The 26,172-nt window shown below is 36.1% G+C and overlaps 1 protein-coding gene and 1 long non-coding RNA gene across 2 annotated transcripts in view; one reads left to right on the plus strand and one right to left on the minus strand.

Moving 5' to 3' along the window:
- Window positions 1-23,910, plus strand: part of LOC134793770 (uncharacterized) — an 86,162-nt gene extending 62,252 nt beyond the window's left edge. The window contains exon 3 of the long non-coding RNA XR_010144582.1: window positions 23,779-23,910. This is a non-coding gene — a long non-coding RNA (uncharacterized LOC134793770). The remainder of the gene's footprint in view (window positions 1-23,778) is intronic.
- On the minus strand, window positions 768-19,786 carry LOC134793754 (protein lin-28 homolog). The gene is made up of 5 exons (XM_063765425.1): window positions 19,048-19,786; window positions 8,360-8,511; window positions 4,137-4,309; window positions 1,860-1,980; window positions 768-1,173 (listed from the first exon to the last, which is right to left on the minus strand). Exons 1-5 carry the CDS (start codon window positions 19,085-19,087, stop codon window positions 1,093-1,095), a joined length of 567 nt encoding a protein of 188 aa, XP_063621495.1. The 5' UTR covers window positions 19,088-19,786; the 3' UTR covers window positions 768-1,092.
- Window positions 23,911-26,172: the final 2,262 nt, after the last annotated feature.

Below are 26,172 nucleotides of genomic sequence, written 5' to 3' on the forward strand. Positions count from 1 at the left end.
TCTTCTAATAATCACAATAATAAATAAATACTCCATGGCACAAAGTACCTACAAGCCTTAAAGTAATACGGCAGTTGTAGAAAATATTATTGAGTTTCAATAATGTAAACTTTAAATTCCTTATTTGGCATACAATAGCTACTTGTATACTATATTCTAATATTACATAAAGTTTGTCATTAATAGAATTTAGCAATAAAATTAATAATATTGATAATAATGATTTAAACACACACTTAACTTTGGGTAAATACGATATAGGAAAATTATAATATTGACACTCGAACACATATTTTGTACTTAAGTTAGGTACTTATAGTTTTTTAGTATAATTCAATCCAGTAGTAGAATAGTAGTAGGTACAGTGGCGTAAGCAAACGAAAGTTATCAAATTCAATGTAAAACATTACACTGCATTTGCAATATTTTGAACAATAACATGTGCGCTTCCTTTTAGCATTTTTTCTTTCCAGTGAATTAAGTATTAGAACATTTTGATTCTTTGATAAGATTACTTAGGTAAAAGTAGGATATGTCAGTTTCAAAAGGTTTGGGTAATTGGGAATATTCTCTAATGGCGCCAGCTAACTTCGCTGTAATTATATGCCGAAATATTCGTGTCGCATTTCTTGCCTTAATTAAAAAAAGAAGTCGAATAGTTTAGATGCCATATTAAGTAACCGAATAACACAATAACCGGTATGAAGGAAACAATAAAATGTGAAATGAAGTATCTCTAAAAATCCTTTGATTTTTAAATAATCAGTAATTAAGTATATTACAATAAATTAGCAATAGGTATGATAAAAAATCAGGTATCTTATAGCGCACTAAAGTTAAACTTAATATTGTAACAAAATTAAATAAGTAATGATATTTGTACTTATCAGTCTTGCTTTGTACTTTCTGTATAGTTTCTGCCTTGTCTTTATAGTCATTTGAGGTAGACAGTTACATGTTTATTTAAGTAAATAGTGATTTGTAGGTTTGTGTTGACGAAATATTATGCATTCTTTAGCTTACGGCCTATATTTGTAAAATTAAAGAACCAATGCCGCTAGAATGTCTGAGAACCCATCTAGGATAGGGCCCTCATGTATGCTGCGGGCTCCCCTCTTGGCTGTCTTGAGAACTGCCGGAACTCTTCGTTTGCTGATCACTCTTCTTTTCAACCTTAAACAAAAAAAATACATTAAGCAATAAGGTTTAATAGCCTGAGATATTTTAATTCTTTCTTGCGGCAAATACGAGGGGTACGAAAAATATGTCAGCACAAACAGCAACACTCCTAACTGTACATAGGTGGACCTTATTACAAAAGGCATAAGGTTACAGTGTGTGCCATGGTACTCTACCACAGCGGTCGGCAACCAGCGACCCGCGTCCACTTCGTTAACTGCTATGAGGCCCTTGGCTGCTAAAAGGTTGCCGACCGCTGCTCTACCACATTGCTGTGAACTTTGCATTACTTTTCGTAGTTGACTTTTTGAAGGGACTCGGATGCTGTGGCGTCGGAGAGGGCTTGAGCTCCTTAGCCATCCCCCTAAATGCTACTGAGTGGGCGACAGGATAAACTGATGATGATGAAGTGGGTCTCTATTGCTTCTCATAAAGTTTTAAGTCATAATGTATTGTTAGTCCGCATTTTCGTTAGTCATAATTTGGTTTTTCTCAGAAATGCGTAACTTTTCATAATTGCATTCAGAATTGCTAAAACAAACCTAACCTAACCTATCTATAGGATAATCTTAAGAATATTAGTTTCAGAATTAGGACTATTGATAATCTCACAATCATTACATTATGACTTTCAATAATTATGTCATTTATGTCAACCAAAGGGATTCGTGATGTAGTACCTTTATAGGACAGTCAGCGATAAGATGGTCTTCGCTCTTGCAGTTGTGACACCTCTTTGGTTGCGGGTCGATGTTGCACTTGGCGGCTATATGGTTGGCGAACTCTCCGCAGTTGTAGCAGCTGGAAGACCGAAACATGCATTATAAGAATTTTAATACCATAAACTCGGGCACAGAATAAATAATAGTACTAGGTACAGAAGACTCACTCTCTAACAAAACGAGTCTATTACGATCAGGACAGATACCTATGGCCGCTAGGTGGCGACAGCGCCACGCGCGGCTTATGGAACGCGGTGTGGAACGGGTGTTCTTGTAGCTACCTGTTGCAAAGCGACGAAATCGCGGAGTGAGCCACGCCTGACTCGGGTTTGTTCGAGGAGAAGATAAGCCCTGTATAAAAAAGGACTGAACTTCTCTTCACATCGGAATCTTTGGCTCTACCACTTATCTAAGATTCTTGGTAAAGAAGTTGCGTAGTAATTTACTAGTTGAAGGTAGGTGACTTCTCGGACTAATACCAGTTTAATTACTAAACATATTTTATACTAAATAAGCAGCTTAGCTTAAGGGTGAAAAATCTAGATATAAATTTGTAAATTTGTAAAGCGACCTAGAATTGTATTAATTCCATACGACTAAATACATAAATAAGCAGCTTCATTCAGTCAAACCTACAACCAGTCGGTAGCTATCAACCGCCTCAGTTAAACCGTAGACCTACATAATACCATAGGTGTAAGTTTTATTCATTTCTATAATAGTGTTGATCTAAAATTAGTCTGCAGTAAATATATTCTAGTGGTGGGTGCCGCTTAATACGCCTAACATTCATTGTCATAATATGAATTCGCACAACAGATTTGGCATAACATAATTTTTCATAACATTCAACAGGCATAATAATAAAAAAGCATAAGCATAATGAGAAGGACAAGTCCAGCAAGTACCTAGACTTAGCTCACGAGATTACCGCCATGTGGGATGTTGACTCGACGATCATTGTTCCGATAGTCGTGTCAGCGAACGGTCTCATAGCGAAGAGTCTCGACCAACACCTATAGAGACTCTCGCTGGGTGGTTGGATCAAGGGTCAGATGCAGAAGGCGGTAATTTTGGACACGGCGCGTATAGTACGTCGGTTCCTCACTCTGCGGCCCTGACCACCGGCAGCTTGGGCCAAGCCCTGCTGCCGGCGGCACCGTAGGTTAGATTTTTTATAATGTGTTTATATGTATTTTTTATTGTTTTGTAAGTGTTTTTATATTTTACTTTTATATTCATATTATAAACCACCTAGCCTGAGAATTCAAATAAATAAAGAAGAAGAAAAAGCATAATACTTGTTGCGTATAATAATGAATCCGCATAATTGAAATATGCCTAACATTATTAACTATATCTAGTGGTACTTAAATAAGTTTGAAAATTTCTAATTGGAATTTGTAAATAATTTTAGTGTCAATTTCAATCATAAATTCTTTTTTTGTAAAATTCAGAAGTATTTGTATTGCATATATTTATTTGTGCCACATTTCGTAAACATAGTGTATTACTGAAGGAAAACACGCTTATAGCAGAATGCTGGACAGGCATAGAAATCTAGAGCCTAAGCTATTTACTTAATATCGTGATCGGGCGGCACATTAAAAGTTACATTTTGGAATCAAAATGTACCTATCTAAATGATGTAACATTGACATCATTCGCCCGTGATTCATAAACACCCATCATTTGAATTCCTACAGTAGCGGCAAATAATCTATCATATTTTTTCAGATACATTTGCGTATATTTTTTAATAATTTCTCAAAAACGGCTCCAGTGATCTCGATGAAATTTACAATATAGTGGCGTATGAAAACGATAGTTCGATTACAGCTAGGGTTCATTGTGAAAATAAAAAAATCGCGGTAGCCCGGTGGGTACTAAATTGTAAAGTAATGATGCGGTTTAATTTTTAAACCAGAGGCTAACGAGGCAGATCAATCGATGCATCTAGGTTTCATCGTTGGTAAGATTAGATTGTGAGTGTTTTAAAAATAAGAAATACAATATTTATAAGTTTTATAACATAGATTAATTAGGGTGTGTAAAGTCGATATCCGCATTGTGCTAACGTGGTTACCCACGTTGCCACGTGCAGTATGATACAATCATTGTTTATAAATATGATACATATATGTAGTCTAATTTCATGAATTTTCGAGTGAATGCCTGCAAAAAATAGCAGTATGACAGATTTTTTACCGCAACTGTATATTTTATTAAGTTTACCGTATTTTTCTGAACCGTTTCTTGGAGAGCGGCCTACGATGCGAGCCCTGGCAGTCCACGGCCGAGGGCCCGGAGACTCTGGTGGCCTCCAGCCCCTTGTCGGACTCCTTACACTCGAACTCCACGGCCTCCTCGTCGCCCAGCGACCGGAATCCTGGCATCTGAATGACACTCTGAAATCAAGTAATTAGTGGATGTTAGTTTGTTAGCCGGTGGATTTAAGGCATGACATGGACAACACCTAATGGTAAAGTTGGGTCTAATGGCCGGGCATTATTGAAGAACAATGGCTAAGAAGAGTGTAAATTGCAACTGTATTATTAGTAGTAGTGTTTTTCATTACATACATATGGTTGCTTTTAATATTGTCTAACTTAAGAACTAACTACTCTGCTGTATGCGCGGGAGCAATAAAATCATCAACCAATGTGGCGCTGTATAGTTCGTTTTTTTTTGCATTAGAAAAAGACTACGAGATCTTGACGTGCCTTTTAATTACAACACGCTTTTTAAAAATCAGTAGGTAACTATTACTTCTGAAAGCAAAAGAATGTAAATAATCGTATATGATTCATAATTGTTACATTTTTGCCGTGACTTATTTTTCAAGTGTTTTTCAATACAAAGACACAGTGAAGATTGTTTGCCTTTTTTATAATGCTAAAAAAACGAACTATGTATAGCACTTAAAACAACGAAACAAGACATTAATCATTTCGGATTGAAATCAATATAGCATTTTGGAAATTTTTAAAGACACGTAAGTCGTAAGAATAACTGAAAAGGGCTAATTTGTCTGGAAATTTCCGGTTGTCATTTCTTTTGAACGGAGAACTTATTGGTAAACTATGTAGGTACCTTATTTTTCTAACTTTATAGTTCTTCAAAAAGCTCATGTTGAATAGCGAAAAATTGCGCAGAATATAGCCAGAAATGGCGTCTCATAGTGTTGAGGCCAACTTAACCAGAGTAAATTAAGGCCAACTTACTACAAGTCAGAGTCAAGTAGTTACTACAGATTCCTAACCATCAAATATCACCGAAAATAAATGATCTATTGAAATATTCAAGTTTCTATTAAGGTTAATTAAATGGTCGACTTCTAAAGAGCAGCATAGTAAACCTATCGGAAATAAAAATGTCATTCACTGACGATATTTAAATGAATTGTGCTGTGTATATATTTCGTAACATTGACCACGTTGCGTACCCTACCGGGCTAGCACATGACTGGCGCGCCAGTATCTTGCCGCGAGATAGACTACCCGTCCCTCTTTAATTAATACAGTAAGAAAAAGACGGGTAGTCTATCTCGCGGCGATATAGTCGCGCCAATCATGTGCTTGGCCTACAGTTCAGCTAGTTATCATTTATGAGAAAAATCAACATTATCGCTCCCCAATACCCGCGCACAACTAGTGTTGGTTAAGACTCGAGTCCTTTGAGGCCTCTGCTTCAAGACTCGAGACAGAGACAGTTTTTGAGACTCTTATAATCAAGTCTATACTCGAGTTCTTTTTAACTTGCTAGAGACCAGAGTCTTTTGTAGAGAGTAGAGACTTGAGTCCTTTTCAAAGAACTCTTGATTTTTTTATGTAAAATTCATTAATAAGGTACACAAATTATACAAAACCGCCTAATTTATTTACTGTTATTTAGGAAAAACCTATAAAATTGTCTTTATTCGGAGATTCGACTCCTTTTGAGTTGCTCATAAAAAAGACTCACGGCTCGATTCGGAAAATGAATTAGATTTCTACTAGACTTCAACAAGTTACGATACGGATAATTTAAAGATATTTTTAAGATAGATATATCAAATTTGACGTTTCCGCGATTCTGGAGGTCCTCTTGAACGATTTCGACAAGTTACGACTTAGATATCCAAGTCACATCTAGTCGATATCTAATGTAGATCTAGTTGATCTCTAAGTCTCAAGATCTTGTGATTATCTCGAAATCCGAATAGGCCTGTCAATAAAGGACTCGACTCGGGACTTAAAAGACCCAGTAGTTTTTTAAGCTCCGAGTTTCGTAAAAACGAGCTGAGTTTAAAAAAAAATTAAGACTCAGTGGACTCGAGTTCCTATCAACACTACGCACAACCTAATACATATAAATTTTACCGCGCCAGCGTTCCGAAGTACAAGTTTAGTAGCGTAAATGTAATAGAAAAAACATCCGGCCTTGATAACGCGAACAAACAAACAAGCTCACTATCAGGTCAACCGTCAACCTAGATACGCCATTATTTGTGAATGGATTTATTTCTACTATTCTGGAGTTAATAGGTGTTGAAATATTTTGTGGTTTTACAGGAATCATAAATTTTTCAACATACAATAGCACTTTAATGTACAATTTCGTATCATAATTTTAATTGGAATTTGCCCCTCCCCTCCCCTCTTTGCCTTGTAATTTTTTTTGGACAGTGTGGCTCTACATTACTGTACACGTTTTTATAACAAAGTCCCCACTGATGTAGTGAATTTACCACTTCACAAATTTAAGTCACACATTAAGCGCTCCTTGTTAAGTAAGGCGTACTACACTGTAAAAGATTTTATTAACGATAGATATGCCTTTAAGCCGGTAGCTTGATTTCATTAGTATAATAAGAGTTAAATAAATATTGTTTTTTTTTTATATATTGTGAATTAAATATGCTAGTGTCCAGTAGAATTGACACACGAGACAATCATGTTCTCGCTTGATTATATTGTTTAATTTAATTTTAGTTTTGGACACTTGGAGACCTTATACATCTCTAAGTATTTATTTATTTTATTTTTGATTGTATATATTTTTTAATGTTTCTGACACTTAGAGACCCTTACATCTCTAAGTCAATTTAGGCTAGTAATTATGTGAAGCTATACTGTCTTTTTATGTAACATACGAGCACAAAATGCTGTTTCTTACAGCTAAATGTGTAACACCAGTTATTACTATTTTAATATTAATATAGGCCGGTATAGCTTGAACATGTCATGCTCGCTTAAAAGTCTTTGCTTACGGTGGCGTCTTGATCGGGTCGCCACTTTCCCGACTGAAGGTTGAGGGAGGCGATGGCTGAGATACGCGTCATACTCGTGAACGGGTGCTGTTTGTGGAGACTGGTCTGTTTAAGCTAACACGAGCTATTATACTTAGTAACTTTATTTTTGAGTATAATTACAGTGTGACGCCTCATTCTGCTCTTGTATGTTTCTTTTCTCTTAATGAATGTGTTAATTATACAGGATTTTGACTCTTGGAGACCCTATACATCTCTAAGGATAATTTGATAAACTATATAATCTTATAGTTCTGACACCTAGAGACATTTACACCTCTAAATATTATAGTTTTTTTTTTGTGTTTTTGTATCTGTATTTTTTTTTTAAATATTAATATTATAGGTTTTTTTATGTAATTCGACATTAAGAGACCATATACATCTCTAAGTAATTGTAATACGTTAGTTTGGATTGTTAGTTGTATTTTATAAAATTGTTGATATATCGTTATTATTTTTGCTTGATGTATGTAAATTCAATGTCGACGTGTAAAAGTGCCCTTGTGGCCTATTTGCTGAATAAATGTTGAAGTTTGAAGAATTAGTAATTAAAATGCATAATTTCAGCCCCCTAAACTTTACAGTTATTTGTAAAAAAGAGACAATTTTTCTTTACTATTTTTTTTCTAGCCAACCGATTCTAGCGTTCGTCACGTTATATTGTACATTTACTAAAGATGTATGAATGAAATAAATTACGTTTTCATTATATCATAGAAATTATATATATAATATGATACTAATAAATATTTCCTTTCCTGTATAATGTAGTATGCATTCTGGTGATGGAAATAATGTGGTATTCATTTACTCATTTGTTAACCTACAATGTTTATTTTCAGTTCCAACAGTTGTTTTTTAGCCAGTGTTATCTACCAGTCACCAATTTTGTCCCCAATTTTTTCAGGTTAAATTTTGTTTCCTCATCATCGTTGTATATTAAATCACCACTACACTTTATAAAACAAAGTCCCCCGCCGCGTCTGTCTGTGTGTTTGTGTATTTTTATGTTCGCGATAAACTCAAAAACTACTGAACGGATTTGCATGCGGTTTTCACTTATCGATAGAGTGATTCTTGAGGAAGGTTTAGGTGTATAATTTGTTAAGGTATTGTGTAACCCGTGCGAAGCCGGGGCGGGTCGCTAGTATCTAATAATAATTACCTGATGCACAAAGACATCCTGGCCACCGTCGTCCGGCGTGATGAACCCCCATCCCTTCGCCACGTTGAACCACTTGCACCGACCGTGCCGCGTGACCCCCGTCACCCCCGCTGGCGCCGCTCCCGCGCCCGAGCCCGCTGCGTTCCCGACACCTGTAATAAATAAATCAAACTTTTATTTTTGTTGCCATTTTTTAGTTCCGATTCTAAAACCTCATTGAGGGTTCCGAATTCCAATAGTTTATAAGGAATACGTTGTTCATTATAGAGTTCCTATCGCGAACTCGCGAACTTACATAGTTTTACATTTTATTTAAGTAATTGCTTTTTTGACATTATTTCTTTTTCTTTTTGCTTTAACTAGGCATGCACTTTTGTATAAAGTTTTACTATTTATGTGACATTTGTATAAATCCATATTCCATTGACGAAAATTGCCATAACCACCTATATAGAAACAGGAGGCTAATTTGAAAGTACAGTCAGCTGCAGAGATACTTAGTTGACACCCCCCCCCCCCCCCGCCTTCCGCAAACATTTCTATGCAGGGTGGTCAGTAATCTTTGGTATGCTTTAAACACTGATCAGAGCATTACATCTCTACTTTTTCATTCAACTTAAGCAATTTAACCGTATAAATATTAAAGTTGTTCATCATTTTAATAGTCAAAATTTGACAGTAGCATACGAATGGTTAAACTATGGAGCATTTTACTTCACTCTACCATGTTTTAATGAAAGCTAATACGAAAGCGCAACATTAGACCTGACCAATTAAACTCTAAATTCTAATTTGGTAAAGCTGTTAAAGGAAAGTGGATGTTCCCTCTTTATAAATGCATACCGGGACAACTACATCGTTCGGAAATCTATTAGCAATAAATAAGGGCTGGCGGTTGTTTACCGGACTAAGAAAGGGTATACGATTCCCTTTATCGGGCTCCTATACAAAAAATAACGTGGGAACCGAAATAAAGAATAGTCTTTTTACATGTTTGTATGGTTATTGAACTCGAAGACTTTAAGACGGATAGTTCACATGACATTGTTAATATGTGTACGAATAGGTAGGTGGGCGTTTCAATTCAATTAATAGTCGTAAACATGACTAATCAGGGCTTTACGCAACTTCCGCATTGTATCGAAAAAGATGTGACTAAGAGCGAATTATTCGGAAATAAGTAACGTAAAAACATTAGTAAGCGCTACCAGTATTAGTAATCGACTTCAATATCTTAAAAACAGGTACCTATGCCATGTAACAGAATTGTGACTAACATTGAAACTGTGTGTCTGTGTGGCCCACGGGTATCGTTTGATATCAGACGAAAATTTATCGGTAGCTTTGCTAATTCGTTACACATTTTCAAGTGACGGTATGTAAGCTAAGCATATTATTTCGGGCGTAGAGCTGCGCAGCACACGTGGCGGCGCCGGGGACTAGAGGAATGCCTGGTATTTAGGTTGCGTTTCTGGTACCTCTTCATTCATTGCCGTAACACTGCACCTAGCAGGCATTCGTGCGCCCCCCGCACGCCGCGCCGCTCGCTCGCTGCCCAAACGACAAACGCAACAACCACGCATGGGGCTTTTATGTAGTTAAGATCTTTTTAGTTTTGAATTCAGCGTTGCCTTGCCGCGTCGTACACGTCTTTGTAGTCACGTAAGGCTACCAGATACCATGCTTATGAGCGACTTAAATGCTATTTGATTAAGTAACAAGGCCCCTTTACAAAATACTCGTAATCTTGATAGATGCATGTTCAATTCAAATACAATTTCCATCTCGATCGATGCATTTCGCATTAGCACTTAACGTTATCAACATAAAAATGGCCATATTTGTTATTTCAAGCCTTTCAATACCTGTCTTTCAGATTTACTGTAATTGTAATGAATTTCATTACTTACGGTAAAATAAATCACCAAACTAAACAGCGTACGTAACTCTGGTATGTAAGGTAAGTACAGTACCGACGTAAACAGATGCATTTCTAGTTTGGGCGGATTCCAACCTATCGACACGGCGCTTCTCTGAAACGCGTTACAAATGTCAATAAGATGAGTTTTTACAACCAGGCGGGTAAAAGGAATGTAATTAATGATTTTCGTGCGGTACCAGGGTGCCACCTACATAGAACTGTGTAGATATTTTAATTAACTTGTTAATCAAACATTTGAGTATTTTGTTTCGGCAGGCGAACTGATTTTAAGTTAACCAAATTACTTTTATTAACTCACTATCACTACTAAATAAGATCGTTTTCATATTTAGTGTCATTAAAAATATTTACCTTTATAGAACTCTTAATATAGGTATTCAGATGTACCTATAAGCTAAAATAATGATAAAATTAATTCCAATTCTTGTTTACCCCTATTATTTAGATAGCATAGATCACCTATTTGCATAGATATAGAAGGACAAGGTAGTTGAACACGTGTTACCGCGTTGCAGTTTTAGGGTACCTGCATCAATAAGATGATGTTTAGGCTGTGTTCATTATAATTACAGGGCAAATTGAGCACATTTTTTTTTTGTCCGTTTTGTTACGGTCATAGAAGGTTGTTCTGAAAACCGTAACCAAACGGACCAAAATTTATGGGGACACTTTTTCTCTCAATAAAAATGGTTAAAGCTCGTGATACTGAGTAGAAATAATCCTCAATTCTATCACAAAAAAAATTGGTTCAAATTTAAATAGAAATGCCCAGTTACGAGACTTATCTGATTTTACCTCTAAACCTCTAGCCGCACAGACATCAAAACTTGCCAAGAAAATTGCAATTTTGATTTGTCAAAATAAATATTCAAGTTAGAATTTAATGGGAAACTTTTTATAAATCTCTGGGTGTAGAGGATATAACAGTGGCCCTGGCTCACGACAATTTAAATTGGAACATTTTAATGTTTTGAATATTGAGACATATGAGTTTATCTCATTTCCAGTAATAAAAGGGCCAGCGCATGATGGCTATTATATTAATTAAGTGATCAACAGTGCATTTAAGCAGTAGTTGTTTTAATTTATACCCCTGAACATTTGTCTATTATATGAGCTTATTTGCCAGGGTCTTTACACTAGAAAGAAATATTTTACATGCATACGCTACATTTTAATGCTATTAGGATTTGGTCGTAACTCAGATAAAGAGCCCGATTCGAAAAATGCTGATAAGATGTCACAGCGATACGATACTGGTCTGTCAGATAGTGTATAGTAGAATGTGTTTGAATCGGCCTCTGGTCTTTTAAATACTTGTAGGTATCGCATGTACCGAATTTGCACAGAGTTTGTATTTCTATTTCCGCTAAAACCACACTGGAATTAAGTTGGAATCGTACATATGTTTCGTGTGAATCGTGTGCACTCGCTTACACTACATATGTGCTAGCGCGACGCACTATTAATAATTTTAAATTGGAATTCAATTTGTTTTTACTTAATGCCATTTGTTTTCAGTGCCGCGACCCGCGCAGCGTAAACAATATAAATACAGAGCTCGGTATTAGATACTTTCAGTGAACAAATCGAATGACTGATCGAAATTAATTTAGTCTGACTTGGATCTATCCTTATAGCGAAATCCAGGAACTCACCTTTACATCATAATCCATTATTTGACCATTAAAGTTGTAATGGAAAGCAAAACATCATTTTCTATGTGGACTTTATTCTTGCGCATTAACATTGCTGCAATATTCCTATTACACAATAATAGTTATAGGCGCTTGTAGGATTAAAAAACCTTTGTTCCGTTATAATTATTCAATAATACTGAAGTATTTGTCATTTAGTCATCGTTATTCATATATCATATTATCGTTGTTTTTTTTTAATATAGTCGCATATTTCTTAACCTGCAAGCGTAGTTTTTCGACTTCGCCAATTCTTTAACCGTTTTTGTTTCATATTATATAACTATTCTGAAACTAAAATGTCGATCGTGTACCCATTTGGTATTATCGCCAGTTCATAGCATATACCAGTGGCATTGCAATTATAATTAAGATATAGTTCACCTGGTAAGAAACCGAATTGAAAAATACTGTAGTGTAAATGTACATCATTCTGAATCCACGTAATCTTAAAGCTTAATAATATCGGTCGACTTCATGAAGATAAGTTTCAAATGATCGCTGTATTTCATTGCGTAGCTTACCGCCGGCAGTGTGGCGGCGCTCATTCCACACTCCAAGTCAACATACACTCAGGAATTTCAATGCAACCAAATGTTTTTAATGCATATGTAACATCTGATTGCATTCCTTTTAACCGGTACCTACCCACGGACGCGTCAAAGTAACTATACTTCTACTTTTTAAATAGTCGATTCTTTTACTAAAGTGTTATTAATTGAAACGTATAAAAAGTTACTACATAATGCTTTCTTACACAAGCATTGTCAATATATTGAATGTGTGCATGAATGATGTTCTTACATTGAATTGGACTTGAATAGGTAGGTAGTATAAGAATACGCGAATTAAATATATTACAAATATTTCCGTTTAACTCAGGTGGTTAGTATGAAGTTATCAAGATCAGCTATGAGCTGGTGAAGGTTTTGGCTGATTGAAGCTCAGCAAAACCCTTCACCAGTCCAAACCTTTGATTGAAGCTGATTTGTATTATGTTAATTACGTAAAAATTACATATACATATATGTAAGCTAGTTTTAGTCATAAATCTGAGCTACCTTCGACTAGAAAACTACCACGGCGGTTAACAAGTTTTTTGCCAACCGCCTGAGATAAGTTAAGAGGTAAGTATGCCTATTTCATCGGAACAAAATATAGAAATAAGAAGTAATTAATTAATGACGTAAATGTAATACCTCAATAGCAAAATATAGTATGAGTAGGTATGCAATTTTCTTCAATCAAAGTTTATTTTATTTGTGCAGAACTTTTTGAGATGTTTTTATTGTAAAGTTGAATAATGATTGTAAACTTCACAACTAAACTAAGTTTTACCTCCGTCGTATATCTGTTCACCTTTGCAGCCGCTATTTATAGAATGAGGAGTTAAATCTGTGTAATTTTAGAAAGGGAGGGATAGGGAACCCCACACATTAAAGATTTCATTTCTTCCAAATTATATTGCATTAGGTACAAGTAAAGATACATCGAATACTTCATACACAATGCACTTTACCAAGAGATCAGCCTGAGCAATCTAAATGGGTTAGTAAGAGCAAATTGAAAATGGTAAGAGTAAGGGTAAATTTGTTCTAAGGTACAGTCACTTTCAATTAAGTAGGAGCCAAGGAGGTGCTTCACTAACTCTAAAACTTGTTCAGTTATTTGTGAACTTCCCGTAAAATACGGGTAATTTGAATTGTGATTCCTAAGTTCATCAAATCATCACCTACACCGATTATGGAAATAAACAAAATTATTTAAATACAATCAGTAAAAAACAACGAAATGTCGCATAAATTTATGCAGGGTGCATTTACTAAAGCTAATCAAAATCTCTCATTATAAACCTTTGCTTTAGCCTTTGTACATTTCTATTTTACTAAACTTACTTTTGGTATTAAAATTACTCCTTATTTTACCATCAATTTCTTCGACGTAAAAGGGTTCTGGTCTAGATGATAGACTGCATTCCTACTACTACATGTGTTGGAACTGCATGCTAATTGCGTACGTGGTGTGCACCTCCTAAGCATGCTGTAATTGATACAGTTGAAACATAGGCCACCTAAGTTTACTGTAAGGGTTAACATAGGAAACAGCTAATAATACCTAAATTAGTTAGCTATCTACGTCAAACAGCCTCTCAGAAAAACGCATTTAACCGATTTGCAAGACCAAAGTGATCCCAACAGTGCTCCGCCATAACAAAGTTTTGTACGGAGACCAAAAAATGCATCTCTAACAACCTAATAGTAGGTACCTACTCGTAGGTAATACTAATAATTCATGAATTTCATGATGGTCATTTTAGCCTTAAAATAATTACAGCCCAAAGGGTACAGGACGACGGTAAGAAGAGTTTTAGCAGAAACAAGCTGACCGGACCGCGAATTTCAATTAAGTACCTACTTTATCACTAGGCTAGTTGTATGTTGTACAGTCGCCATCAGATATATCGGAGCGGCCAAGGTGCTCACAAATATCGGAACACGCCTCTATTGTCAGGGCGTTAAGGGGTCCACTGATTAACAGTCCGCCGCACGGTATCGGCCTGTCAGTTGTTCGGAACTGTCAAAATTTTGTTCTAACTGACAGGCCAATACCGTCCGGCGGACTGTTAATCAGTGGGCCCCTTTAGAGCGCGTGTTCAGATATTGTGAACACCTTGGCCGCTCCGATATATCTGATGGCGACTGTACCACGTGGTGGGTCCACGGTTCGTAGTTAAATGTAATCTTATTAGAAACAAATAAGGAATTTACCTATTTCCGTCGCGGCTCCTACAGTAGGAAAGGCTTAGTCACATGTTTACAGAATTATAAAGCTATGACGAATTAATTGTGACCAGTAAAAATATAGGTAACTTAACTTACATGAAATTTGAACTTGGATTTTAAACAATATGACTAATATGAGTCAGACTTAAAGTACCTGTGTTAAAGTGGTTACTTTTCATTTAAAATGTACATATAATATTTAAATTTTATCGTTAGAATTTTTTCATTTCCAAAATAAATGAAGATGGCTTCTTTTATTTCTGATAAAATTTCACGAAAATATAAAGAAGTTTAAAAATCACAATTTAGTTTTATATTTTTTTGGAAGTTTCCACTACTTACACATCTTAATTAGTAACACAGGGCCGAAGTAGTATATATAGTAGCATAATAAAGACAAGGCAATTCTCGTTTATTTATTTATACATAGGTATGTATATTTATATACATATATTTCGGGGATTTCGGAGACGGCTTTAACGATTTCGATGGAATTTGCTTCGGGGATATGGGGATTTTATAAATCGATCTAGCTAGGTGTTATCTCTGGGAAAACGCGCATTTTTGAGTATTTATGTTTTCCGAGCAAAGCTCGGTCTCCCAGATATTTTTTCCTAAATCCTTATTATTTTTGACTTCAGCGTAGTTGGTCAAAGTTTGACATTCAGATTAGCATACTTGTCAAACGCGAGCGCCAAAAACACAGCGTTATAAACATCTCGAGTTATTTCCAATAACAGAAGTATGTCGAATTTTATGAGGCATATAAAATTCGTGGGAAAGGGCTCGATCTTTACGTTATCTCCGAAGTTTGAATGTATTTTGGACGTTACATCTTACATGCATAAATAAACCTACCTATGGAAAGTTATGCAAGTTAGCGCAGGCTTCAAATTTGCCTTAAATTTTTCAGGTGATTACATCTACTGAAACCTTTAAGTAGCGGCCTGAAATTCCTACTCTACAATAGTGTTCAATTCAAGTGCATCTGGCCCTCCTTTCACCTGCAAATAAATTAATTCACACTTCTAAGTATGTAATCGTAATTATCAGTGTGGGGTTGTTTACGTTAAGTTCTTAAAATGTATCGCTATGAACGTGTTTTGTTTTTTCTAGTGATCAATTAGGTGAGGTAGAGCGATATTAAATAAATACGAGTATACACATTCTTAGCTTTCCGCACTACTACATTTATCACTTGCTATGGGCTATAGGGTTGATCAAGGAATATTTTTTTACTTGCTTGCTTGTTTGTGAGTCTATCTGTTGAGCAAACGTGTTCTTTCTCCACTCCTCCCTGTGCCGTCTTTCACGGTCTACTCCTGCCGCGAACATCGTAGGGATCATCATTGATTGGTATAGTCGGTGCCCTATCCACTTTTCTAAACAGCTATATGGCGACGTGATGGGTACTTAAGCTGGGATATTTCTCAGCACACGCTGTTGTTGGATCAAAGTTCTTGAAAGATCAGCAACGAAATATTTCTTCAGAATCTTAGCAACCAAGATTGTGTACAAATATCTGATCTCGACTAGTCTAGGCGGTCCATATTGACATACCTTTTTTGAGCACTCTAAATATCACATGCAGATATTTTTGTTGAAGACTGTAAGTATATTAAATAAATCTTTTTCCGCACAGACCAAGACGTTAAGAAATGTTCACACCAAAACATCTGCCGCAGACTGTATAAAGTTAAATATCATTAATTATATTCCCCGTTGTTGATTGAATGACATGTGACAAAATCGTAATCACTAAACTGTCTCTACGACAATTAAATAATAATAAAGAAGGTTTTTGTTACGTCCATGAGAAAGACTCGATTGTGTCCTATCAATTAGAGTAGTTTCAAAGAAAACTTATACCTATATCGAAGAACCTTATCGGACTTTTTTTTAATGTCCTGTTTCGTCATAGGTGCTTTGGTGTTATAACACTTTGAAAGTCAAATAGGTGCGGGCCTTTTCAAAGAATTTCCAGTATGAATAAACGCACGAACACGTGCGCGCTAAGTGGTTGATAAACGGTTAATATTTTAGTAAACAAAACACATTTCTATGAATGTGGCACGCATGGGCTGCAAGTAAATGACCTAAAATGTCCTGCCATTCACTACTTTTTGCTGGCCATCTGTTTCAGTCGCTAACGGAGCGTTTGAGTCAGCTGGACCATTATTAATCTAATATCGATTACGCGTATTTGTCAAGGATTTCGTAGACCCAGTTATTTTGGTTTTCATAAGCTGGCTACGCTTGCAAAGCGATGACAACACAGGGCCTGTTATCAATCGTAGGCTTGGAATTCAAACGTGAATCACCGTCAAGTGGCGCCTGCCGCGGGATCTTGGACGGGAACGAAAGAGACAGCAACAAGTACCACTATTCGTATTTAATTGACTGGTTACGAACTCGGACCCCTTGGTAGGGACGTAACTGAACTACAATCGACTTTAAAAAAATTCGGCATGATTAAATTTGCGTTGAAAATTTAACTTTTTCTGAGTTGCTTTAATATTTACAACTTAAACTTTATGTCATAATAACATTTACGGGACAATCTATTTTACTTTTCATTAATATAATGTTAGTGTAACACTTTAAACTCTTGCGTTTTGTACACATATTTAATTACACAAACGGGTCTACCGCGATATAATTTCATTGTTTTTACCTTTAATTCCGACGTTTCAGCTGAGTTGCACCAGCTGTGGTCACGGAAAGACTGACGTCCCAACAAATGTCAACGGAGATATTAATAAAATAACACTAAACTACCCGAAATTAGTTTATAAAAATGTTCGGGGTAGACAAAGAAATTGCAGCTACCCGTTAAAGTAAAAACAATGTAATTAAAGGTAAAAACAATGAAATTATATCGCGGTAGACCCGTTTGTGTAATTAAATATAATGTTAGTTTGTTAAAAGATCAGAATCATTAGATCAGAAAATCAATAAAAGATATACAATGAATACAAGTTAATTTGATGGATTTAGCTTGGTTATGGTGGTGGTAGAATAAGCATCTTATTTTTAACCTATAATCCTTGGAGACAAAAGGGAACACAAAACAAAAAATTAACTAAGTATGATACTTAAAGAATAATGTCCATCTAGAGTCTAGACAATGCCAAAAAGTAAGCAGTTGGCAGAAATAATAACTACGAATCATAAAATGTGTTATAATTGGTACTCCCAATAGCCTTCGTATCATATCCAGATACTTTCTACATCCAAACAAAAACAAAAGGAAACCATTGAGGAAATGTAAACAACACCGTTTCTGCATCACTAATAGTTGCCCCCTCGTTAGGAATAGGACGTGGCTAGTTCGACCTGCTTTTATTTTCATTCCCAAGTAAAAATATCGACATGGGTCCGTCACTATTTCCGTGGCATGTCGGCGACAAAAACGTCGTGTAGTGGGGAGTGGAGATTAAGGTCCTCCGAAAATGCAGTCGGCTCTAACCCACACAGATAGAAAATAACCCAGCCCACTGTAAAACGCACCTTAAACTTATAGCGCTAGAATCTAGAAAGGAATGCGGAAAACAAACGCATTCGATGCATACCATACCAGTGGTATGCACTCGAGCTCCCAAAACGGAGTATCGTATGGTATCGTAAACAACTGCTTCATGCGTAGAGCTGTGCTTAAGGAAATGCTGCTAAACTGCATTCTTACATGCTCATTATTTATGAATGCTTTTAAAAATAGCCCAGCTTCCTCATTTTAGTTATTAGCTAATTCATTAATAGAAACTAGTTAGATAATTTAGACAATTGTTTACCTGCGGATATCAATATATTTAAAACGCAACTGTTGCGCAAACAACATGACGTTATTATTTCATCAATAACAGAACTACGAGGTTACTGTTATAATTATGTATATCGTGTTGTTAATCAGCGTGGACGAAGTAAACATGGTGCGCATATGTGCGACATCTACAGTTCGAGACTCTATTAACCTCAATTTGAATAATTTCAATGATGTTGTAAACAAATGCCTTCGAGTGGCTCCCCGGGCACATCGCTACGCATCCGCCCGATAAGGGTCACGTCAAGTCCCGATGCATACAACAGCTTTTGACATAAGTTGATTGCGTATGCGCGCGCGCAACAGGCGCACCCTTCCTTACCCACGTGTGAAGATAGATTTATAACTTATAACGAGCGTAACGGAAACCATTAAACAACAACTACACCAAAATACAAACACTACACTCCTACGTTCGTAAGATAACAGAAAAAATTAATACTCACTCGAAGACGGAACTGCATTTCCGCCTTCCCTCCCGCTCATCGTGTTTGAAGAAACAGAAACTTAACAGCACCAACAAATATCACCTCTTCTTCGTAACAAACATCATCAAAATAAGGCACTTTATTTGTTTACAACGAGTTCATTCACTGACGTAGTTTACGCACATTTAAAAATAACATAATAACATATCAACAATGAAAGGTGCATGAGAGCGGGCGCGAACGCACGTCAAGCGGCTAGCGTAGCGACGCGTACGCAGGTCGACTGCATCGGCAACGAGTGGCACGGTGCGCGGTGCGGTCGGTCCCTTCCCGGATACCGGCAAGTAAGTAGATAGAGTTTTTAAAATAGTGAAGCTAACGAAACGTGTGCACCGGCCGAAAGCGGTGGCCGCTTTGCCCCGAAATATGTCACTTGCTCGCGGAGTACGCGCCACTTCCACCGGGAAAAGGAACGCAGCAAGGGAACGCCACGACTACCTAACGTGGACACCACTTTAAATAGTCAACGACATCAAAACTTTACAAAAAACACACCCGACTTGAACCGCCATCCGCCTAGAAGCGAGCGAAGGGGTCTAGGGATGTCCGAGTACTTTGTTTTTGTTGACCGATCCAATATTTTTTAGTTAAGGCGTGCCTTTTGTTAATGTTACGCCATACAATACAGTTTAGACGTTCAATTATTAAATTGCGTATCTACCTGCATACCGTAGCCGCGTAGCTGTTATTACGTCGTAGTATATTTCTGTTTGTTGAACAATTTTATAGGTAACACAATATTAGAGGATGTTAGTCGACACGAACAATACTAGTGATATTTTTGTCATGGGCTTGTTTAATAATCGAATTATCATTATAGGCGAAGTCAAAAGTCATCATAGACAAAAACATTTGAATAATAGTAACAAACATGAATGATGTACCTACACGAATTGGTCCTTATCTTCATAGTTCCACTATAGTTACGATTTAGGCCTTATCTACTGACACGAATATCTATAAGTTTGTAATCAATTACTTCATAACTTTATTACTTGCTCTATTATGTTAAATAAAATATTTAGTATTTTATTCGTTATTTTTATTTAATACATATGCAAACGCGTTCGTTTCCGTTTCTTCCGGCTTTGGGTGCATACAAACATTAACACAAACAATTGAATGAAACGGATTTTATTTAAAATTAGAATTTAATAATGTTAATTCTAATGTATGCAAACCAGGTAAGTAAAAAATTGGGACAGTCGTGTACCCCACACCCAAGGGAACCCCTAGCAAGCTGTCAGTTGGTGACGAACTCGCAGCATTGTCGCCGCCTCAAACAATTACGCATCGACAATGCGAACAATAACTCGCTCACAAGAAATACAAGTTTCTAACGTGATTGACACGGACTTTCTCCCATCCCCGGGAGTTAGTTAGCCATATTATCTAGGATGCTAATCGGGTTAATCTTTAAAAATCAAACTGAAATATCTCACAAACGATTGCTAACTAACGCAATTGTGTTGTCCTGTTTGTTATCTATTCTTTTGTATGTTTTAGCTAAGCTCTACTGGACAGCGGAATTAAGGGATAGAGGGGGTTTGCACCTGCTTTTTTATTATCTTATTAACCTTGAATGTAGTTATCAAGTCATCAAAGGAAATGTACATCAACTAGGTGCATAGAAAAACAGAACTAAGTAACTTAAGTTTCACCAAACAATTTAGAGAAATATTAATTTCAGATTAAGCATTGACCCTGAGATCTTGTCAGGTCATCAAATAGTTTATGGCCAAATTTATTTTCCTTGTATTTTTTATACGACTTTAGATATCTTAATTTGAACGACACCAGCAAAATTTCAATATAGGTACTAAAAAATGCAAAGAATTACAATGCGCAGCGAAACTGGCAAACTCCTAAAGTTTATATTCAGGAAGTGTAAAAACGTGTTAAATATTTTTAGTGTTATCAATCCAGGTTTTATACCAGGCTCCAATTTCACCACGGTGACAGGTGCGACAATTGTAAAACACACTGTTGCTGACGTCACAGGCATCCATGGGCTACGGTTACCGCTTACCATCGGGCAGGCCGTACTCCTGTTTGCCACCATCATTGTTTTATTAAAAAAACTTTATTATATCGGAAAAAAACAGATATTTCTCTTGCTAAGTTTATGACAATTGTCACAAGAAACACTACAATTATCACGAAATTCCGACATATATAACTCATTACCTGTCAAGAATTACCTACAATTCTTCTAAATCTTGACAATTGTCAGAAACTTCGCAAAAAAAATATCTGTTTATTTCCGATATAATAAAGTTTTTTTAAATAATACAATGATGGTGGCAAATAGGAATACGGCCCACCCGATGGTAAGTGGTAACCGTAGCCCATGGATGCCTGTGATGTCAGCAACAGTGATTTTACAATTGTCGCACCTATCACCGTGGTGAAATTGGGGCCAGATAGGTATGTAAATTGTTGCTACAGCCGACTGCAAAAAAAGTTACGATATTATTGTCTTTGCATTTAAACTTTATATAGACTGTTATAAAGTAGGTTATCGTTAAAAATCCAAATCGTACAGTCACCTGCAATAATATGTTACACAAAGAAGGCCCAAAAAATATCTGATACGATCGTATTTGTAGAGCCATAAGTGCGTGTCACATATTTTTGCGGTCTCCGAAGAGTAACATATTAATGCAGGTGACTGTACATATCTCTGTAGCTTAAACAAAATCTGTACTTCTCAATTATCAATTTTAACTCGAAAATAACATTAAAATAAATACTAAAATTACATTAAACTTTAATATACTGCAATTCGGTGAAAATTAGTATTCGTTACATAGTGACCTCTATGGGCTATAAACAAAAGTAAGCCAACATTTTGTTCAACCGTAACAACAAGAAATCACCTAATTCCGACCATTTACTATAGATGGCATTAGAACCGCATATTCAGCGCCATCTATGAGATTGTGTTAAAAACACAGAAGCTTTCCCGGGGCCCTTTAAAAAAGCTCTCGCGGTTTTCATTCCCCTCAGTAAAGATAACAATGCACTTCTCATTGGTAAAGTTTTTTAAAGAGGCGTTCCCGGCGTTGGGGTGGCGCCGGTACAGCCCTCGTTGATTATATAATACTTATGACGATCACGTTCCATGGAAAAGCATATTATAGTAGAATATCTGATGGACTCTTCGGTTTGGGCTGGTGGAGCGAAAAAATTAGCTCAACTACACTACCTAATTTAATCAATAATTTTACAGATCTACCTCTAAGGACAACTTGTACCATTCCACTAACCCGGGGTTAACCGGTCAAACCTGGAGTTGCCATGGTTACAAGTACATTTTGACACTAGGTTAACGGTTTAACCGCTTAACCCCGGGTTAGTGGGATGGTGCAAGTGGGCCTAGGTCTCGTTTACTTTTTTTTCCGTTGGCTCAGCGACCCAAAATGAGACTTGGCCTCCGACACAAGACAGCGCCACTTTTCTCGGTCCTGTGCGACCTCTCGCCAGTTGTTTACTCGTTAACTTTAGTTTTAGTAAATCTGTTACATCACTGATGTTAAATAACATATTAACTCTATTTAACGCTCCCATAAATCCAATTAGCTAGAAAGCGTCATGTAAGGAACGAAAGCGATAACAATGCACATATTAAACCATAAGCGCTACTTGCACCATCCTACTAACCCGGGGTTAACCGGTTAAACCGTTAACCTAGTGTCAAATTGTACTGGTAACCATGGTAACTCCAGGTTTAACCGGTTAACCCCGGGTTAGTGAATGGCGCAAGTGGCCCTAAGTATTAAACCGGTTAACCTAGTTACAATTTTTGTATATTGTTTTATAGTAAGAAGCTTAAGCTTTCTTTCTATTTTTATTTTTCTTAAACCTATAACTTGTTCTACGGAGGAGCGGGGCTTCCTGATACAGGTATAGTATAATGTACTTAGTAGGAAATCCCCAACCTTTCATTTTAATGCAATAAATATTTTTCATTTTCATTTTTCAAGAATAAAAAATAACTCACTGATAAACAATTTTTCTTTGTACTTACTGTGATTTCACGACAACAACGACATGACTTGTCTTTTATTCTAATAAGATCTTTCCAATAGGTATCTTATGGGTTTAGTGACAAAAACCCACCCAAGTTAGCATAAGTAAATGTATGGCGATTACCTATTTGTAATATAAATATCTACTTTATATTAACAGACATGTGTAAATTGTGTATGTGTGTCTGATTGGCCCTCTGATTTACTGGTAGAGAATGCAAAAGTATTTTTAGTACCTAGCTTACATTACAAAATAACTAAGTACACCGATCCTAATCAAAATAATTTTCGTGGAAAGTATTTACGAAGTTTTATATCCTGTTTTATCACGCCTGGTTAATTAAAGACCTATCGAAAGATGTTGTCACACGCTAGTTTTACATGTTTTTTTAAACACTTTTTTGCCAATATGCCTACCCAACCCTAAAAGGGTCATTTCTACAGCAATCTTATTCCCCTGGCTATACCTATTCATATATTCCTAGGAGATTCCGCTCAGCAGTTTTCATTGTAGATGGAACTTGCCACGGGTTACACAGACACCAAAAATGAGATGCTAATAAAGTATCATCTGGGAATTTGCGAATAGGTATGGCAAGGGAATGAGATTTTTTGTTGAATGACCCAAGAATGATCTCATTTCCATATTGACTTACAGTTGCCGTTGTACCGCGCGCCGTTGACAACGCCGTTGGCGACCGGCGCCGCCGCCTTCTCGTCGGGGCCATGCTGCGTCGCCCACGCCGCTGCCGCCGCCGCTGCCGCGGCTGCCGCTGCGCAGACGCTGCACTCTGGAAAACGTTCCATTTTACGGTAACTAGAGTAAGTACAACTTTTTCACATCACAGATCAAAGTGGCACTTTTCTGTTCTAACGATTCTTTTTTGCTTACAATTTGACCTGTACGTAAAGTAATTATTTTATTTGTTCTAGAATATTTAAAACCATATTAAAAATATGGATAGCACATTTTTGAATTAAAACGAAGAATTTATTAATTTGTCAATATTAATAAGGCGATCGAAAATACCTACTAGTATTATTGTTATACAGGTTGGATCATTTATAGGGACCTCAGTCCCTTTAACTCATTAAAGGATATCAGTATCCTCTAACTCATTAAAGGATAGTGTTATCTAAGTGATTTACAATCGAGTTATTATAATCGTAAAGCTGGATTAAAAAGTAAAACATAATCATTATGAAATATTTTTATATCAGTGACAACCCTACAAAGTTATTTACATTTTAAATTGACAGCTGTCATGTCATTAATAGGATTTTCTTGCTAGGGTTGAAACATACAGATTTTTGCACTAATGTTTAACAAACTGTATCTCAAAAATGGTTAGAAGTGTTAGAGTCATACTAAGAATAGTCTGCAGTGGATTTGATAGCCCACGCAGTGCAAGTGTTATTTTAAACGTCAAACTTCTATGAAATTATGACGTATAAATGACACTTGCACTGCGTGGGCTATCAAATACGCTGCAGACTTTTTTTGGTCCGACTCTAGTGATTAATAAGTGAAAAATAACGTACGTAGCCTAAACAATTCCCCAATTGCATAAAAGTCCCTCGTTCTGTTCCACCCGATATATGGCCTATAGTTTAAATCCATTGTCTTTATAATGATACCAAATCAAAGTTTATGGAAGAATTACTATTGTCATAGGGCGGAAGTATCTCTTCACAATTGCATTCTAAAAAAGTAATAGGTAACAGATTTTGATAGAATTGACCAAGTGTGAAGAAATTACAATTTCACCTAAATAGATAGATTTCGGTACTACTCAAGAGTAAAATAAAATCACTACCTTAGTAAGATTTATAAGTGGAATTCTTGTCTATTAATTTTCTCATATGCTAAAAATTTGGATATGTTTCCGGGTTTTGTAAATTAATTTGATAGATAAAGCGAAGAAATTCGTTTCCGGCCGGGCATTAATAATAATAGGTAATATTAATATCCCTCAAGTAGGTGAAATATGTTAGGTTAAGAAGACACAGGTTATTTTAAACAAAAAAAAGTAAAAACTTAACCAAAAAAATATGAAAATTAAATATTTATGTTCGTGAGTTATTTTCATCTTTTCTTTGTAATAAATATCCACCACAATAGCTACATGAAATTATCTTATCGTATCCCAGAGAGAGTTGCATTAATTAAAGGGGAAATATATGACAAAACAACTTCGGTTTTAATTCATATTTAGCCTTGAAGTGATCAAATGAAAATCATACCCGATGTGGTTTATCATAGACTAAACGCTTTCTCATATAAAACTTAATGGTTAAATTGTTATGAAATTGCAAATTCCACTTTAGGTACATGGCTTACCCTTCATGTACGCGAACGCCCCTCAGCAGTTCCACCAGGCGTGTTCCAACTGTTACTCAAAAACGTCGATAACTAGACATTTTTATTACAAACACAATGCGATAAAAATACTATAATAACACTTGTCGCAAACACCCTTCGATTGGTAGCGTTAAAAAAACGTGTTGTTGTTTTTTTATTCTTTTTAGTCTTCACTTTTTAGTCAAATCGATCTACTTGTGTCACCGGTGTAATATTTATTAGATTTTAGACACTATATTTAATTTATGGTAGTAGAAGTGGCTTGCCGAAAGATTGGCTCGGGACTGCGTGGTACGTTTTGCGTAGATTTGGGGTGCGCGCGTGGGGGAATAACGTTCACTAGTAAATAGGTACATACGAGTACGCTTATGAATTACATGTATTTTTGTATACAAAGCGTATTTCTTGTGTTGTTAATATAGGTACAGTAAGAAACTAAGTCTGGTTTAAATATTGTTTTCAATCTTAGGCATCCTGGCTGTGGCATTTTGTTTTCCTGCTTAAATTAGAATAGTGAAAATAAGTTACAAGCTGAACTTATCGCGATTAAAAAAAACTATATATAGGCTTTTGTTTATAATATAAACTAGGTAGGTGTCGGTATAATAATACTAATTTTCTATCATTTGTTCTTCCACAACTTGAAATTGGTGACTAAGCTGATGGTGTCCAATTCATGTTCATTTGCGG

The sequence above is a fragment of the Cydia splendana genome, chromosome 9, assembly GCF_910591565.1.
Source record: "Cydia splendana chromosome 9, ilCydSple1.2, whole genome shotgun sequence".
In the NCBI taxonomy this organism is placed as follows: Eukaryota; Metazoa; Arthropoda; class Insecta; order Lepidoptera; family Tortricidae; genus Cydia; species Cydia splendana.